At 38.7% G+C, this 14,285-nt stretch overlaps 1 protein-coding gene across 4 annotated transcripts in view; it reads left to right on the top strand.

Moving 5' to 3' along the window:
- The window catches only part of SRFBP1 (serum response factor binding protein 1), a 62,352-nt gene that overhangs the window by 34,974 nt on the left and 13,093 nt on the right, over positions 1 to 14,285 (top strand). For 3 of the 4 annotated variants that reach the window (XM_079779916.1, XM_079779918.1, XM_079779919.1), the window contains one exon: positions 6,106 to 6,177. The exons of the other annotated variant lie outside the window; for it this stretch is intronic. In XM_079779916.1, coding sequence (XP_079636042.1) covers positions 6,106 to 6,177 — 72 coding nt within the window. The remainder of the gene's footprint in view (positions 1 to 6,105; positions 6,178 to 14,285) is intronic. 4 annotated transcript variants of the gene reach the window in all.

Here is a 14,285-nt window from a genome sequence, read left to right as displayed (position 1 = left end):
GGTAACTTTTGACTCCCCCAAAAACTGAACTACAGCTGTCCCTCAGGATTAGTTCCAGGACATACACACACAATCTCTCTCTCGCTCTCTCGCTGTCTCGCTCTCTCGCTGTCTCTCTCTCTCGCTCTCTCGCTCTCTCTTTCACGCCAGACACACGCACACACAGTCTCTGACCCGCCAGACACACACACACACACACACACACACACACACACACACACACACTCACTCACTCACCCGCCAGATTCCAAAATCTGTGGATGCTCAGGTTTTTTATATAGAATGGCATAGAGCAATGAATACAGTTGGCCCTCTGCATTTGCAGATTCCAAACTGTGATCAGTTTTGATCCATGGTTGGTTGATTCTGTGGATGCAAAACCCTGGGTTGTGGAGAGCTGACTATATTTATTGAAAAAAATTGCTTGTACATGAACCTGTGCAGATCAAAACCATGTTGTTGAAATAGCACCTGTAGTGAATTTTTTGAAGTAAAATTAGCATTGATGACTTTAAAGATGTAGAAGGGTATAATTATAAAAGCAAAGAAGAATAAAGCCACTTTTATCATTTCCTGAAAATTTTAACAAGTTGGGTTGATACTGTTTTTGTACCACTACGATGCAATATCATTGTTCTTAGCATGGTACTAGTTTAATAATTTTTAAAACCATTTTGAATCTCTTTAGTCTTTTACTCCATTTAACTGGCATAGATGAAATATTACTTAAGATAGCAATTGACTTCAATGCCATTTTGAAAAATTATGTCAAAACTATTCAGTATAGAGAAATCCTGAACAGAGGTCTTTTGGAGATTTATTATACACCCCTGTCCACCATCATTGTCTGTGTTACATTGTAACTTTAGACCAGAGCTGAAATCATTCTTACTATTTTAGTTAGTATTGTAGGTTTCAAAAAACAAAAGTTTTACCAGATGTTCTTTAGTCCTGTAATTTGCCAGAAAAGTTCACATACTTTTATCATGTCATCTTGGAGCCATCCAAAGCACTTTATTTCAGCTCAACAAAAATCTATTAGGTCTGTACTTTGTTTACCAAGTACTCTGTTAGTTTATAGAAATTTAGAAATTAATATGATGCTTTCTTTGAGAAGCTTAGAGTCTAATGAATGAGATGGACACGTGAAGAGAGAATTTGAAAATACAAAACATTTTTAGATTATTTTACTAGTTTTCCCTACATGAAGTGTTGCATTAGGTTTGATAGTGATTTAGATTCATATCTCAACATGACAATATTAAAAATTTTGTTTTACTTTAGAAAGTTAAATTAATGAAAGACATAGTAATTAAACGTACTCTCTATAATAGTTCCTGAACAGGGGCAGTGTTTACTAGCAGGTCTAGCTTATGCTCTACTAATATGAGATAACTGAAGTATTCAATTTAACAATTTATACTACCTAATAAATGAAAATAATGTCAGTATCCATTCTTTCAACAAGTATTCTTGAACGATTTGTCAAATGTCATGAGCTTTTCTAGGTACTTAAGATACACCTGAGAAACAGTAATTTACAGTGTTCTGATATTTGGGAGGAATTGGGAAAGACAATATAGTAACTAGAGGCCCCATGCATGAAAATTCCTGCAAGAGTAGGCCTTCCTTCCCCTGGCTGCCAGCCGGCTTCCCTCCGGCAACCAGGACCTGGGCTTCCCTCCAGCCGCTGGCAGGCACCTGGGACCGGGCTGCTTCCCTCCTGCCCTGGCTTCGTCCAGAATGACACCTGGAAGGACGCCCAGTCTAATTAGCATATTACCCTTTTATTATAGAATAGTATGTTAGTAGATGGTATGCTATGGAAAATTAGAGCAGAGTAGGAAGGGTTAGGAGTGATGATGTGAAGGAGTCAGTTTAATATGAGTGCAGAAGACAGTACTGGGCTAGAGATAAGAGACTTTGGGGAGTAGTTAACTTGTACATGATATTTAAAATCATGAGACTAAATGAAATCACTAAGGTAGTATTAGATAATGGTGAAGAGTACCAAGGACAGAATTCTGGTCCACTATTAAGCTATAAAGAAGAGGAAGAACTAGCAAAGGAGGCTAAGGAAGGAAAACCAAGAGTATGGGTCCTGAAAGTCATACAAAGAAAGTATATCAAATAGAAAAAAGGAATTAACCTGTGAAAAGGTGATAACAGGCCAAGGAAGGGAAGAGTCAGATGCTGCTGCTCTGTTGAATAAGAAGAGGACTGAGATCTGTTCATTAGATTTTGCAACATGGAAATTGTTGGTGACATTTTTTTACAAGAATGGTGTTAGTTGGAGTAATTGGAGCAGAAGCCTGCTTGAAATGGGTTTAAGAGAAAGAGCATTTGGAGATAAGGAATTAATAAGTGTTATAATTAGAGTGACCACATGACCACATTTTCTTGCAATTCTCCCATTCATAACTTGTGTCCCAGCATAATTTTTAATAATGCCTCCTTTCATTCTCAAAATGGATCCTCATTTGAGTAAAAAATTATGTAGTCATTGTTATTATTCTTTTATCACACCCAAATTTGACCAATGGTATCCCTTCAAAGGTTAGCGTATGTGACTTTTTGAGAGAACCCTATTAGTCCTTCCTTTTCTGTCATAACAAAATATTGCAGGGCTTATACTTTTTCTGCCTCAGATCTGTGGTCAGCCATTTTTTTTTTTCTAAGAAGCTCTGTTTCATTTTAGTGGTATTTAGCAAGCAAGCATTGAAATGTGGATAGCTTTTGATTGGGGGGAGGAGAGGGAGTGAGAAAGGTAGGTGGCCAGATAGAGAAAGGCAGTTCACAAATAAAAAAATTTAAAGCAGTTTACCAAAGATACTGAGGTTGGAGAATAGATGTATTCAAGGAATTCTGTGTAACACTGAATGGATGGTATATCCCCTAGAAGAAGTATAGGAGTCCTGAGCCTGTGGTTAAGATAATGGTAATCCAAAGGAGGGAACAAAATTCAACAGACACTACAGCAAAGAAAGCAAGGAGGGGGATGAGAGTATAACAGAAATATGACAAAGAGGCACGCAGTATCAGATGCCTGAGCTGTCTAATCTGAGCAGCAAAGGCTGGAGATGCCATTAATTGCAACGAAGAACACAGGAATAGGTGAAGGAAGAAGACAAAGGTTATTGGGGGTTTTTGTTGTTGTTTTTTAATTTCTTGGGAATATGATGACAAAGTGTAACCTATTGAAGTTCCATCTGGTAGAAGTGTATTTAACAAACAGTAGAACAATATTTAGGAAATAAGGTTTTTATTGTTACTAAAGGATAACCATAATGCAATTCCTATCTGGGGGAAAGCATGAAGATTTGAATGTCAATAACTCTCTCACACGTTATTTCAGATTTTTTATTTCAGAGAAATGCATTTCTTGCCTCATTTTTCAGTAGACCAAAAAAAAAAAAAAAAAAAAATCTTCAAGAATCCAGACTTTTCTTGGCACCTTGTAATTCTTTGTATTGGAAATTAACCCCTCCTAATCTAAACATCATATTTTAGTTTCATCACATTTTGGAAAATACAAGCAGGTTTTATATTTTATTAAATTAAAAGCCCAACCTTAATGAGAACCTGTTGGAATTTAAAATGTCTACATGGTCACTGCCTTCAAGTTACTTTTTATTTTGATACAGTATCTCTCTCCATAGCCTGATATAAAATAGTTTGGTTGGAAACATACTTTCCCCAATACCACTGGTGATACAGTTATGAATTAGTGTATAGTGGTCTTCCCTTATCCCCAGCTTCTGTTACTCACAGTCAGTTGCAGTCCAAAAATATTAAGTGGAAAGTTCCAGAAATAAACAGTTCATAAGTTTTAAATTGTGCACCTCTATGAGTAGCATGGTGCAATCCCACATTGTCCTGCTGTGTCCCACCCAGGATGTGAACCATCTCTTTGTCCAGTGTATCCACATTGTATATGTTACCCACCTGTTAGTCACTTAGTAGCCATCTGGGTTTATCAGATTGACTGTCATGGTATCACAGTTCTTGTAATCAAGTGACCTTTATTTTACTAAATAATGGCCCAAAAGTGCAAGAGTAGTGATGCTAGCAATTCAGACATGCCAAAGAGACATCATAAAGTGCTTCTTTTAAGTGAAAGCGTTAAGTACAGTCCAATAAGGGATTTTGAGAGAGAGATCATAGTTATATAACTTTTATTATAGTACATTGTTATAATTCAGTTTTATCATTATTGTACTCTAATTGTTGTTAATCTCTTATTGTGCCTTATTTATAAATTAATCTTTATCAGAGGCATATATATATATATATATATATATATATATATATATATATAAAAGCCTAAGCGACCATTACGACTGGTAGACCGAACAACCGGTTGACCAGCCGCTATAACGCACACTGACCAACAGGGGACAGATGCTCAGTGTGCTCCCACAGCCAACTTCCTGTGGTACCTCCCCCCGATTGGCCCTGATGGGGACTGGGCGAGACAACCCCAATCAGCCCCGATCTCTAGCCAGGCCGAGGGACCCCACCCGTGCATGAATTCGTGCACCAGGCCTCTAGTGTATGTACAGGAAAAAAATATAGTATGTATATAGGATTTGGCACTATGCACAGTTTCAGGTATTTTACTGGGGTATTAGTCACTTGGAACATATCTTCATTTATAAATTAAGATTTTTAAAATTAGATATTTCTCAATAAATGTCTACATTTCGCTATAAATTGATGAAATTGCCAATGTCATTAAAATAAGTAAAAATTTCTGTAAATGTAATAATTCTTAAATTAATGTTTTGAATTATTTTAATCTTATTTTTATTAAGGAAATGTTTTTATCCTGGAATTTTATAGCACATTGAATGTTCTAGCTTTCATAGAATATAATTGTTGTGGGTGATTAGCTTTTAAATTAATTTTGCTGTGACTTTTTTCTTAGCATAGTCATTTCTTACTGTGTGATAGAAGTTATCTTCTAAAAGCTGTAAATTTACTTAACATCAGATTTCTTAAGAGCAAAACAAAGAAAGAAATTTATCTTATAACTAGAGGCCCAGTGCACAAAATTTGTGCATGGGGGCGGGGGGGGGTCTGTGTCCCTCAGCCCAGCTTGCACCCTCTCCAATCTGGGACCCCTCGAGGGATGTCTGACTGCCCATTTAGGCCCGATCCCACTGGATATCCCTCTGACAATCCAGGACTTCTGGCTCCCAACTGCTCGCCTACCTGCCTTCCTGATTGCCCCTAACCGCTTCTGCCTGCCAGCCTGATCACCCCCTAACCACTCCCATGCCAGCCTGATTGATGTCTAACTGCTCACCTGCCAGCCTGTTTGCCCCCAACTTCCCTCCTCTGCTGGCCTGGTCACCCCTAACTGCCCTCCTCTGCAGGGTTGATCGCCTCCAACTGCCCTCCCTTGCAGGCCTGGTCCCTCCCAACTGCCCTCCCCTGCTGGCCATCTTGTGGTGGCCATCTTGTGTCCACATGAGGGCAGGATCTTTGACCACATAGGGGCAGCTATCTTGATCTTGTGTCTTGGAGTGATGGTCAATCTGCATATTACTCTTTTATTAGATAGGATAGAGGCCTGGTGCACGGGTGGGGACCAGCTGGTTTGCCCTGAAGAGTGTCCTGGATCAGGGTGGGGGTTCCCTTGGGGCGTGCAGAGGCCTGGGCGAGGGGCCTGTGGTGGTTTGCAGGCCAGCCACACCCCTGACGCCCCAAGCAGAGGCCCTGGTATCTGGAATTTATTTACCTTCTATAATTGAAACTTTGTATCCTTGAGTGGAGGCCTGGGCCCGCCAGAATGGTGGAAAGCTTGGCTTCCTCTGTTGCCAGGGAAACCCAAGCCTCCCTTCTGGTAGCCATCTTGGTTGGGGTTAATTTGCATACTCACCCTGATTGGCTGATGGGCGTGGATTATGTAGCGGAGTGATGGTTAACCCTTTGCACTCGCTTGCTTTTTTCTCGATTCCTTTATTCTAATGCTAACCGTGTCGAGTCACACTCGACATCCGAGTGCAAAAGGTTAATTTGCATATTATTCTTTCATTAGAGAGGATAATAATGACAGTTTAAAATTAGACTCATAACTAAAATTATTTTATTTTTTTACAGGAATTGAAACCTGACATAGTAACTAAATCTGCTCTTGGTGATGATATCAATTTTGAAAAAATCTGCAAAAAGGTATATCTGCAGTGGGTTGTATTTTTTTTTTTAAAGTTCCTTATTTATATTTTTTACTTTTTTCCTTGATGAGAAAACTTATGAAGAAGCCAGGTATTATTAGTATATAATGAATTCTTCCCACTTGACCTTCAATATTGCCACCAAAAAATATTTTATAGTAATTTATGAATATTTTTGCTGTGTTATCACACCTTCAACGTCCTTAAAGGCACTGACTTCTCTACAATTAATTGATGTTAGATATGTTAAATGTTGACATAACTTAACATGATATTTATGTTTTAGATAACAGTTTGTCAATCTTACTAATTCAAACAAGAATAGTTATTTTTATTCTTTCCAAATAATTTCCATGAATATTTCCCTTAACCCCTGCCATTCACCCTGTGAATGATTTTTTTAAACCCCCTTTTACAAATGAGGGAATGAAGTGAGATGATTAAGGTTATACCACTGTTATGCTGTACAGTTAGGACTTTTATCCAGTTGTTCTGCTTCTTGGATTTGCAACTCCTGCTTCTTCTTTACTATTTGCCTTTTTATATTTCCGCTCATTTTGCTAATGCCTACTACAATTAAGAGAATTTCTACCTGAGAACAGATTTTGGGTTGATTGATTTTCTACATTGTTTTTCTGTTTTTGCTTTCATTGACTTTTGCTCTAGTCTATATTATTTGGTTTTTCTTGTATTTGTATTTACTTGGCTCTTTTTCTAGTTTCTGAATGTGGAAGCTTAAATTACTGATTTAATACCTTGTTTTCTAATGTAAGCATTTAATGCTATAAGTTTCCATCTAAGCACCACTTTAGCCTCATCTCATGTATTTGATATATTTTCATTTTATAGTTCAAAATGTTTTGAATTTCCTCTGAAATTTTATCTTTAACTGATGGCTTAATTAGAACTATATTCTTTAATCTCTGAGCAAATAGGGGATTTTCCAGGTATATCTCTCTCTTTTTTTTAATTTTTATTGTTGAAAATATTACATATATCCCCTTTTTTTCCTCATCAACCCCCTCCAGCCCACTCCACTGTCTGCTTCCACGGGTTATGTATGAATATATGCATACAAGATCTTTGATTGATTTTTCCAGGTATATTTTTGTTACTGTTTTCTTTATGATACATGAGCATACTTTTTATGGTTTTTATTATTTTAACTTTATTATTTGTTATCTTGGTGACTATTTTATGTGCACTTGAAAACAATATATATTTTCTTGGGATCAGTGTCCTATAAATGCCTTAGGTCAAATTGAGTGATGATGTTGTTCAGGTGATTCATATCTTTACTAATTTTCTTCCTGTTTTATTGATTGCTGAGAGAAATATATTGGAATCACCAACTATAAATGTCAGGTTATCTATTCTAGCCTTAAGGAAAAATATACTCTTATTCTACATTTATGTAGACTTGCACAGACTTCTCTACAATGAATTGGTGTTAGATATGTTAAATGTTAAAGCATTTTATTAGAAATCCAGAATAGAAAATGGTTTTATTTGTTTGAGGAGAATAAGGACTTGTTGTTGCCATCATTGTCCTTGTCAGAGAAGCAACACCAAAGTATTGAGCATGATTTTACAATAGCCTCTTTATTTTATACTACTATGATTTTTCAGTAAATATTATTTTATAGGATTCATTCATAAAAGGGAAGGAAAAACTTAGTTTTGTTATAGCTTTAAACTTGTGGTTTGGTCTATATCTCACACAAAATAATGACATTAAATAGAATAGCGGTAATTGTATAAAAATATGGCAGGATATATTTTTGCTTCCTCTTGAGAGTTTTAAAAAATATATAATTTAAGATTTTTACCAGAATAAGTTTTTTAAACTTTTTGGTTGCTAAGTTCTAAAGGTATTTCATTAATGTTTAATTTGTGTTAAGAGTAAAAAGCAATTTATTTTTAGTTCCTTAATAATATTATGTTTTTATCTAAACTCTAACAGTAACACTTGGCGATATTTATTACTTAACTTTAACTTAAAAATATCCGAAATAAAATATCCTGTGTCTTTTTTTTTTAACTTCTCAGCCGGATTATTTTCCCTTTGGAAAGTTAACATCAATGAATGTATGTGTAGTATGTGTAAAATGAGTTTTATAGATTATCATCTGTCTTCCATTTACAGCCCTTTGTTCAGCCTTCCAGTGTTTAAAATATCATTTAAATTGAAAATGGAAAAACAAACGTCTGTATTACCTTATCATTATTTTGTAATAATAAATTCATTTGTATATGTAGTCCTGAGATTTGTAATAGTAATTCACTTAGGAGGATGTTGGAGAGCCAGTTTCGGCCCGATCCCTGCAGGCCAGGCCAAGGGACCCGAATTTTTGCACTGGGCCTCTAGTCCTATCTAATAAAAGAGTAATATGCAAATTGACCATCACTCCAACACACAAGATGGCTGCCCCCATGTGGACACAAGATGGCCAGCAGGGGAGGGCAGATGGGAGGGACCAGGCCTACAAGGGAGGGCAGTTGGGGGCGATCAAGCCTGCAGGGGAGGGCAGTTAAGGGGTGACCAGGCCTTCAGGAGAGGGCAGTTAGGGGTGAACAGGCCTGCAGGGGAGAGCAGTTAGGGGCAATCAAGCTGGCAGTGGAGCAGTTACGCATCAATCAGGCTGTCAGGGGAGTGGTTAGGGGGTGATCAGGCTGGTAGGCAGAAGCGGTTAGGGGCAAGCAGGCAAGCAGTTGGGAGCCAGCAGTACTGGATTGTGAGAGGGATGTCCGACTGCCAGGTAGGATTGGGCCTAAATGGGCAGTCGGACATCCCTTGAGTGGTCCCAGATTGGAGAGGGTGCAGGCTGGGCTGAGGGACACACCCCCACGTGCACGAATTTTGTGCACCGGGCCTCTAGTATGCATATAAGATCTTTGGTTAATCTCTTTCCACCATCCCCTCTCCCCGCTTCCCTCTGAGATTCATCCATCTGTTCCATGTTTCCCTGCCTATTGTTTCTGCTCCTGCGTTGAGCATCTGCCCCCTGGTTGTCAGTGTACGTCAGGTCGGCCGCTTAGGCTTTTATATATGTAGATTTGCCATAGGAAGGGAGCTCAGTGGAAGATGACCAAATAGAAAATAAGTCTGTTACATAGAGCTCTGTACATTTGAGGTTATGTCACCATCAGAATAGACCAGAACAAACTAATTTGTGGAATATCTTACAGCTTGCACAATTTCTCCTTTTGCATTCTTATCTTAATTGATCTTAAAACACCGTAAAACAGTGATCTTATAGAGAAAGTATTCGTGTGTGTGTGTGTGGGGGGGGGGGTAATAATAGTAATGTCTTTATTTTTCAAGGGAACAGGGTACAAAGGTTAAGTAGCCAGTTAATATGTATGTGATGAGAGTTTAAAGCTAGAGAGTTTAGGGACTGGAACGCTGACATTTCCAGACAGCTGTTGCCAGAATTTCAGGAGCATCTCAATTCAAAACATCTGTTGCATGCATAGCAATTCGCACTGTGGAAGATATGAAGGGAATAGAGACAATATATTTTTTTATTGACACTACTAGAGGCCCAGTGCACGAAATTCATGCACGGAGGGGGGTTGTCCCTCAGCCCAGCCTGTACCCTCTCCAATCTGGGACCCCTTGAGGGATGTCCGACTGCCCGTTTAGGCCCGATCCCGATCCCCTAAACGGGCAGTCGGACATCTCTCTCACAATCCAGGACTGCTGGCTCCCAACTGCTTGCCTGCCTGCCTTCCTGATTGCCCCTAACCGCTTCTGCCTGCCAGCCTGATCACCCCCTAACCACTCTGCTGCCAGCCTGTTTGCCCCCAACTTCCCTCCTCTGCCGGCCTGGTTACCCCTAACTGCCCTCTCCTGCAGGGTTGATCACTTCCAACTGCCCTCCCTTGCAGGCCTGGTCCTTCTCAACTGCCCTCCCTTGCAGGCCGGGTGCCTCCCAACTGCCCTCTCCTGCTGGCCATCTTGTGGTGGCCATCTTGTGTCCACATGGGGGCAGGATCTTTGACCACTTGGGGGCAGCTATATTGTGTGTTGCAGTGATGATCAATCTGCATAGTACTCTTTTATTAGATAGGATAGAGGCCTGGTACAGGGGTGGGGGCCAGCTGTTTTGCCCTGAAGGGTGTCCCGGAATAGGTGCGGGTTTCCTTGGGGTGTGGGGCAGCCTGAGTGAGGGGCCTGTGGTGGTATGCAGGCCAGCCACGCCTCCTGGCAACCCAAGCGGAGGCCCTGGTAGCTGGAACTTATTTTCCTTCTACAATTGAAACTTTGTAGCCTGGAGCGGAGCCAAGCCTGGGGCTCCCTCCGTGACTGGCAGCCATTTCTGTGGGGTTATAATTGAAACTTTGTAGCCTTAAGCGGAGGCCTGGGCCCGGCCAGGGTGTGCAGAAAGCTTTGCTTCCCCTGTTGCCGGCGGCAACCCCGGCCTGCTCTCTCAAGCTCCATTCTGCCGCCATTTGTTTGAATTTGTTTACCTTCTATAATTGAAACTTTGTAGCTTGAGTGGAGGCTTACGCCTGGCAAGGGCAGGCGGAAAGCTTGGCTTCCTCTGTTACCTAGGAAACCTTGCTCTCTGTGGCTGTAGCCATCTTGGTTTGGGTTAATTTGCATGCTCGCTCTGATTGGCTTGTGGGCGTGGCTTGTGGGTGTGTCGGAGGTATGGTCAATTTGCATATTTGTCCATTATTAGATAGGATTGCAGATGTCCTCCATTCTGCCCCTCCTTGCTCTGCTTTGCCCACGTCTACTCAGCCCTCCCCACCCCCTGGCCTTCATCACACTGTTGTCTGTGTCCATGGGCTCTGCATTTGCATTCTGTAACTAATCTCTTCACCTTATTTTATCCATTCCACCGCCCCCTCCCCTCAAAGATCTGTCAGTCTGTTCTGTGTATCCATACCTCTGGATCTATTTTGTTTGCCAGTTTATTTTGTTCCTTAGATGCCACATGTAAGGGAGATCATATGGTATTTGTCTTTTTCTGACTGGCTCATTTCACTTAGCAAAATAAGCTCCAGGTCTGTCCATGCCGTTGCAAAGGGTAAGAGGTTTTTCTTTTTTACAGCCATATAGTATTCTATTGTGTATATATACAACAGCTTTTCTAAAGGATGATGTAATCCAGTAGAAATAAAAGACAGTTATAGTAAACAACTACAGGATAAGAGGCAGCAAAGTAATACTTGTTAACATGAATACCAGTTGCCTGGCTCATTAGGTGCTTTATATATGCTAGCTTTCTCAGGGAAGATGATAATCCCATTTAACAGATGAGACCATGGGCCCAGAAAGGTAAAAAATATTCCTACAGTCAGATAGTAGGAAATGGCAGGTCCAAGGTCTAAACCCAGGTTTCTCGGTTTTTGGCCTACAGAATGAAAATTAAAACAAAAGGATGGAATAAGTTTCCATATGTGTAAGACTGTATTTTTGAATCATGGTATCATAGGGATTATGAATTCAACAAATGCAGAAAGGTCTCCTGTGCCCTTAAATGTGAACTCTAAACCTTAGTTTGCCATAGTTCTTTGAATCCATCTGAATAAACTGTTTCTTTTTAGTAAGTACAAATATTAAAGTGTTGATTTATATCTTTAGGTAAAACACAAAATTGAAATTAAATCCAATTAAAAGTACTGCTACTAGCAGTCTATCTCTACCAGTTAATTTAAAATCACTTTGTTTTAGGCATATTTTCAAAGGAATGAACATTGCATGTAAGAGAGCTTTAGCAGCCCTGGCCGGTTTGGCTCAGTGGATAGAGCGTCAGCCTGCAAACGGAAAGGTCCCAGGTTTGATTCCAGTCAGGGGCACATGCCCAGGTTGTGGGCTTGACCCCCAGTGGAGGACTTGCAGGAGGCAGCCAATCCATGATTCTCTCTCATCATGGATGTTTCTATCTCTCCCTCTTCCTTCCTCTCTGAAATCAATAAAAATATATTAAAAAGAGAGAGAAAGACAGCTTTTGCATTTTTAGATTGTTGTTTATATTCATATGTACATTCTCAAAATGGTTTTCAAAATTGAACACCAAATGCTTTGTGCTCACAATAAATACCCATATGCCAAAATAAAAATTTTCCATTAAAAAATTAGGTGTTTTCCCTTTTTTATTTAACTTATTTGAAATGGAAGAAACTGGAGGTGCGTTAAACCACAGTTTCCTGAGAATTTTCCATGGCAAACATTGTGTCAACTTTAAATAAGGAAACCTGTGGTTTCTTTCATACCTCACAATATTGTGAGGACTTTCATGCAGGTGTAAAAACTATTTGCTCACAGACTACTTAGCCTTTTAGCTGAAAAATAAATTTATTTAAATTTAAGATGTATGACTCTATTTGAAAATTTTCTGTAAACTTCCATAGCATTTTCTGTCTCTCCTATGAAGTTTATCACATTCTGCCTTGGAATTGTTATTTGTGCATTTGTCTTAATCTTTTATATTAGTGCAACATCATAAACCTCAAAAGATGGTGTTTGTCTTCAAGACCATACCTTCATATAATAAGTCATGTTTATATACATGAAAATATAAATATGAGTAAATATAAAGAGGGAGGATGTAAGTGAGGAAGGAGGATGGACCGGAGAGAAATTAAAGAGAGAGAAAGGAAGTCTCATGGCAGGGGCTGCCTGCTTATTCTTGTGAGCTCCTACACTTTAGCCGAGTGCTTTAAACAAATTGCAGCAGAGTCCCAAAGCACGACCAAAGGTGTGAGCCTGAGCCCACTTGCTTCATAAGCCTCTTTTCTTAAATGTTTATATTTGATCTCTTTCCCAAAAGGGTTGAAAGGGGCTTGAAGTTGGGTCACAAAATGAGAGAAAGTTATCTCAAATAATTTGGAAGAAAACTTGTTTCTCAACAACTTCTCATACCAGACTGAATTCAGAAACCTGACTTTGATACATGTAGTTCTCAAATTGTTTATTTAAAGAAAGTTAGTTAAAAATACCAATTTTGTAATTTCAGCAATCATTTAAATAAACTTATTTCTCCTAAGTAAAAAAATGTGAAATTAATACTTTAAACCTTTCTTTAACTTTATTCTTCAAAAAGCAATTAAAAACCATTTATTTACTTGTTTAAATATAAACTTTAATAAGAATTTGTAAAGGGAACACAGACCAAAGATTTTATTTAACAATTATACTGTCTTGACTTGATTTCAAGATTATCTATCAGACATAAATAAGAATAACATCTTCATTTATTAAATTAATACATAATTGTAAAATTTAAAACTTATTCTAGAGCAGCGGTCGCCAACCTTTCGGACCTCACAGACCACCAGTTGGTGAGCGCTGTTCTAGAGCCTTTAAAAAACATAGAATTTACAGAATTTGAATCATTAAGTCACTGTAAGATATTTTCCAGGGCAGAGAAATAACATTGGTAAATGAACTCGGTGATAAAATGATTCTTAACAGAACAGTATTTACCTAGAGTCAACACCAGACATGCAGGTATTACCACTGCTCTTCTAAAACTTTTTATAACTAAGATGGAAAGTTGTAGCTAACTCTGGAAAGAAAAATACCCAATTTATCAAAGCTTTTAGCAACTTGTCAAAGCCAGTAGTAGATGTTTTGAGCAATTCTACGTGAATACATTTAGTAAAAATCTATTAGGATTCCCAGAATTTTTTATCTAAAAACATGTGAAATTAACCCATGTGATGAGAATAGTCACTTTCTAATTTGCCTATTTTACAAATACAGATGTTCATATGTTGGACATTATCTTTGAAACAAATTTTTTGTTGCGACAGGAAATATACTGAAGAAAGCAGTTACAGATAAATAGTTGTTGCTGCAGTGTCTTCTTTTCCCGTGGAACCTGAAAGAAAGGCAGGGCCCTGGAGTGCATATGGTTGGTTGTATAATGAATTTATGGGGCTGCATTCCCATAAAACGTTATTTTAAAAGATAGGCAACAGGTGAGAACTGGCCAGCTTGCCTACCACTGGATATAAGAGTCAAATACTTCTATAAGATTTTTTGTGGAAATGACAGGTCTTTATTAGTTTCCCCCCACTTTCAACTTAAGTTGATTACTTTTAAGCATAAGCTGTTGACTTCTTGCTGTGAACTGTAAGGATTTCTAT

Source organism: Cnephaeus nilssonii (genome assembly GCF_951640355.1).
Source record: "Cnephaeus nilssonii genome assembly, chromosome: 2".
NCBI lineage: Eukaryota > Metazoa > Chordata > Mammalia > Chiroptera > Vespertilionidae > Cnephaeus > Cnephaeus nilssonii.
The sequence above is the reverse complement of the archived record's forward strand: the minus strand, read 5'-3'. Positions and strand labels throughout refer to the sequence as shown.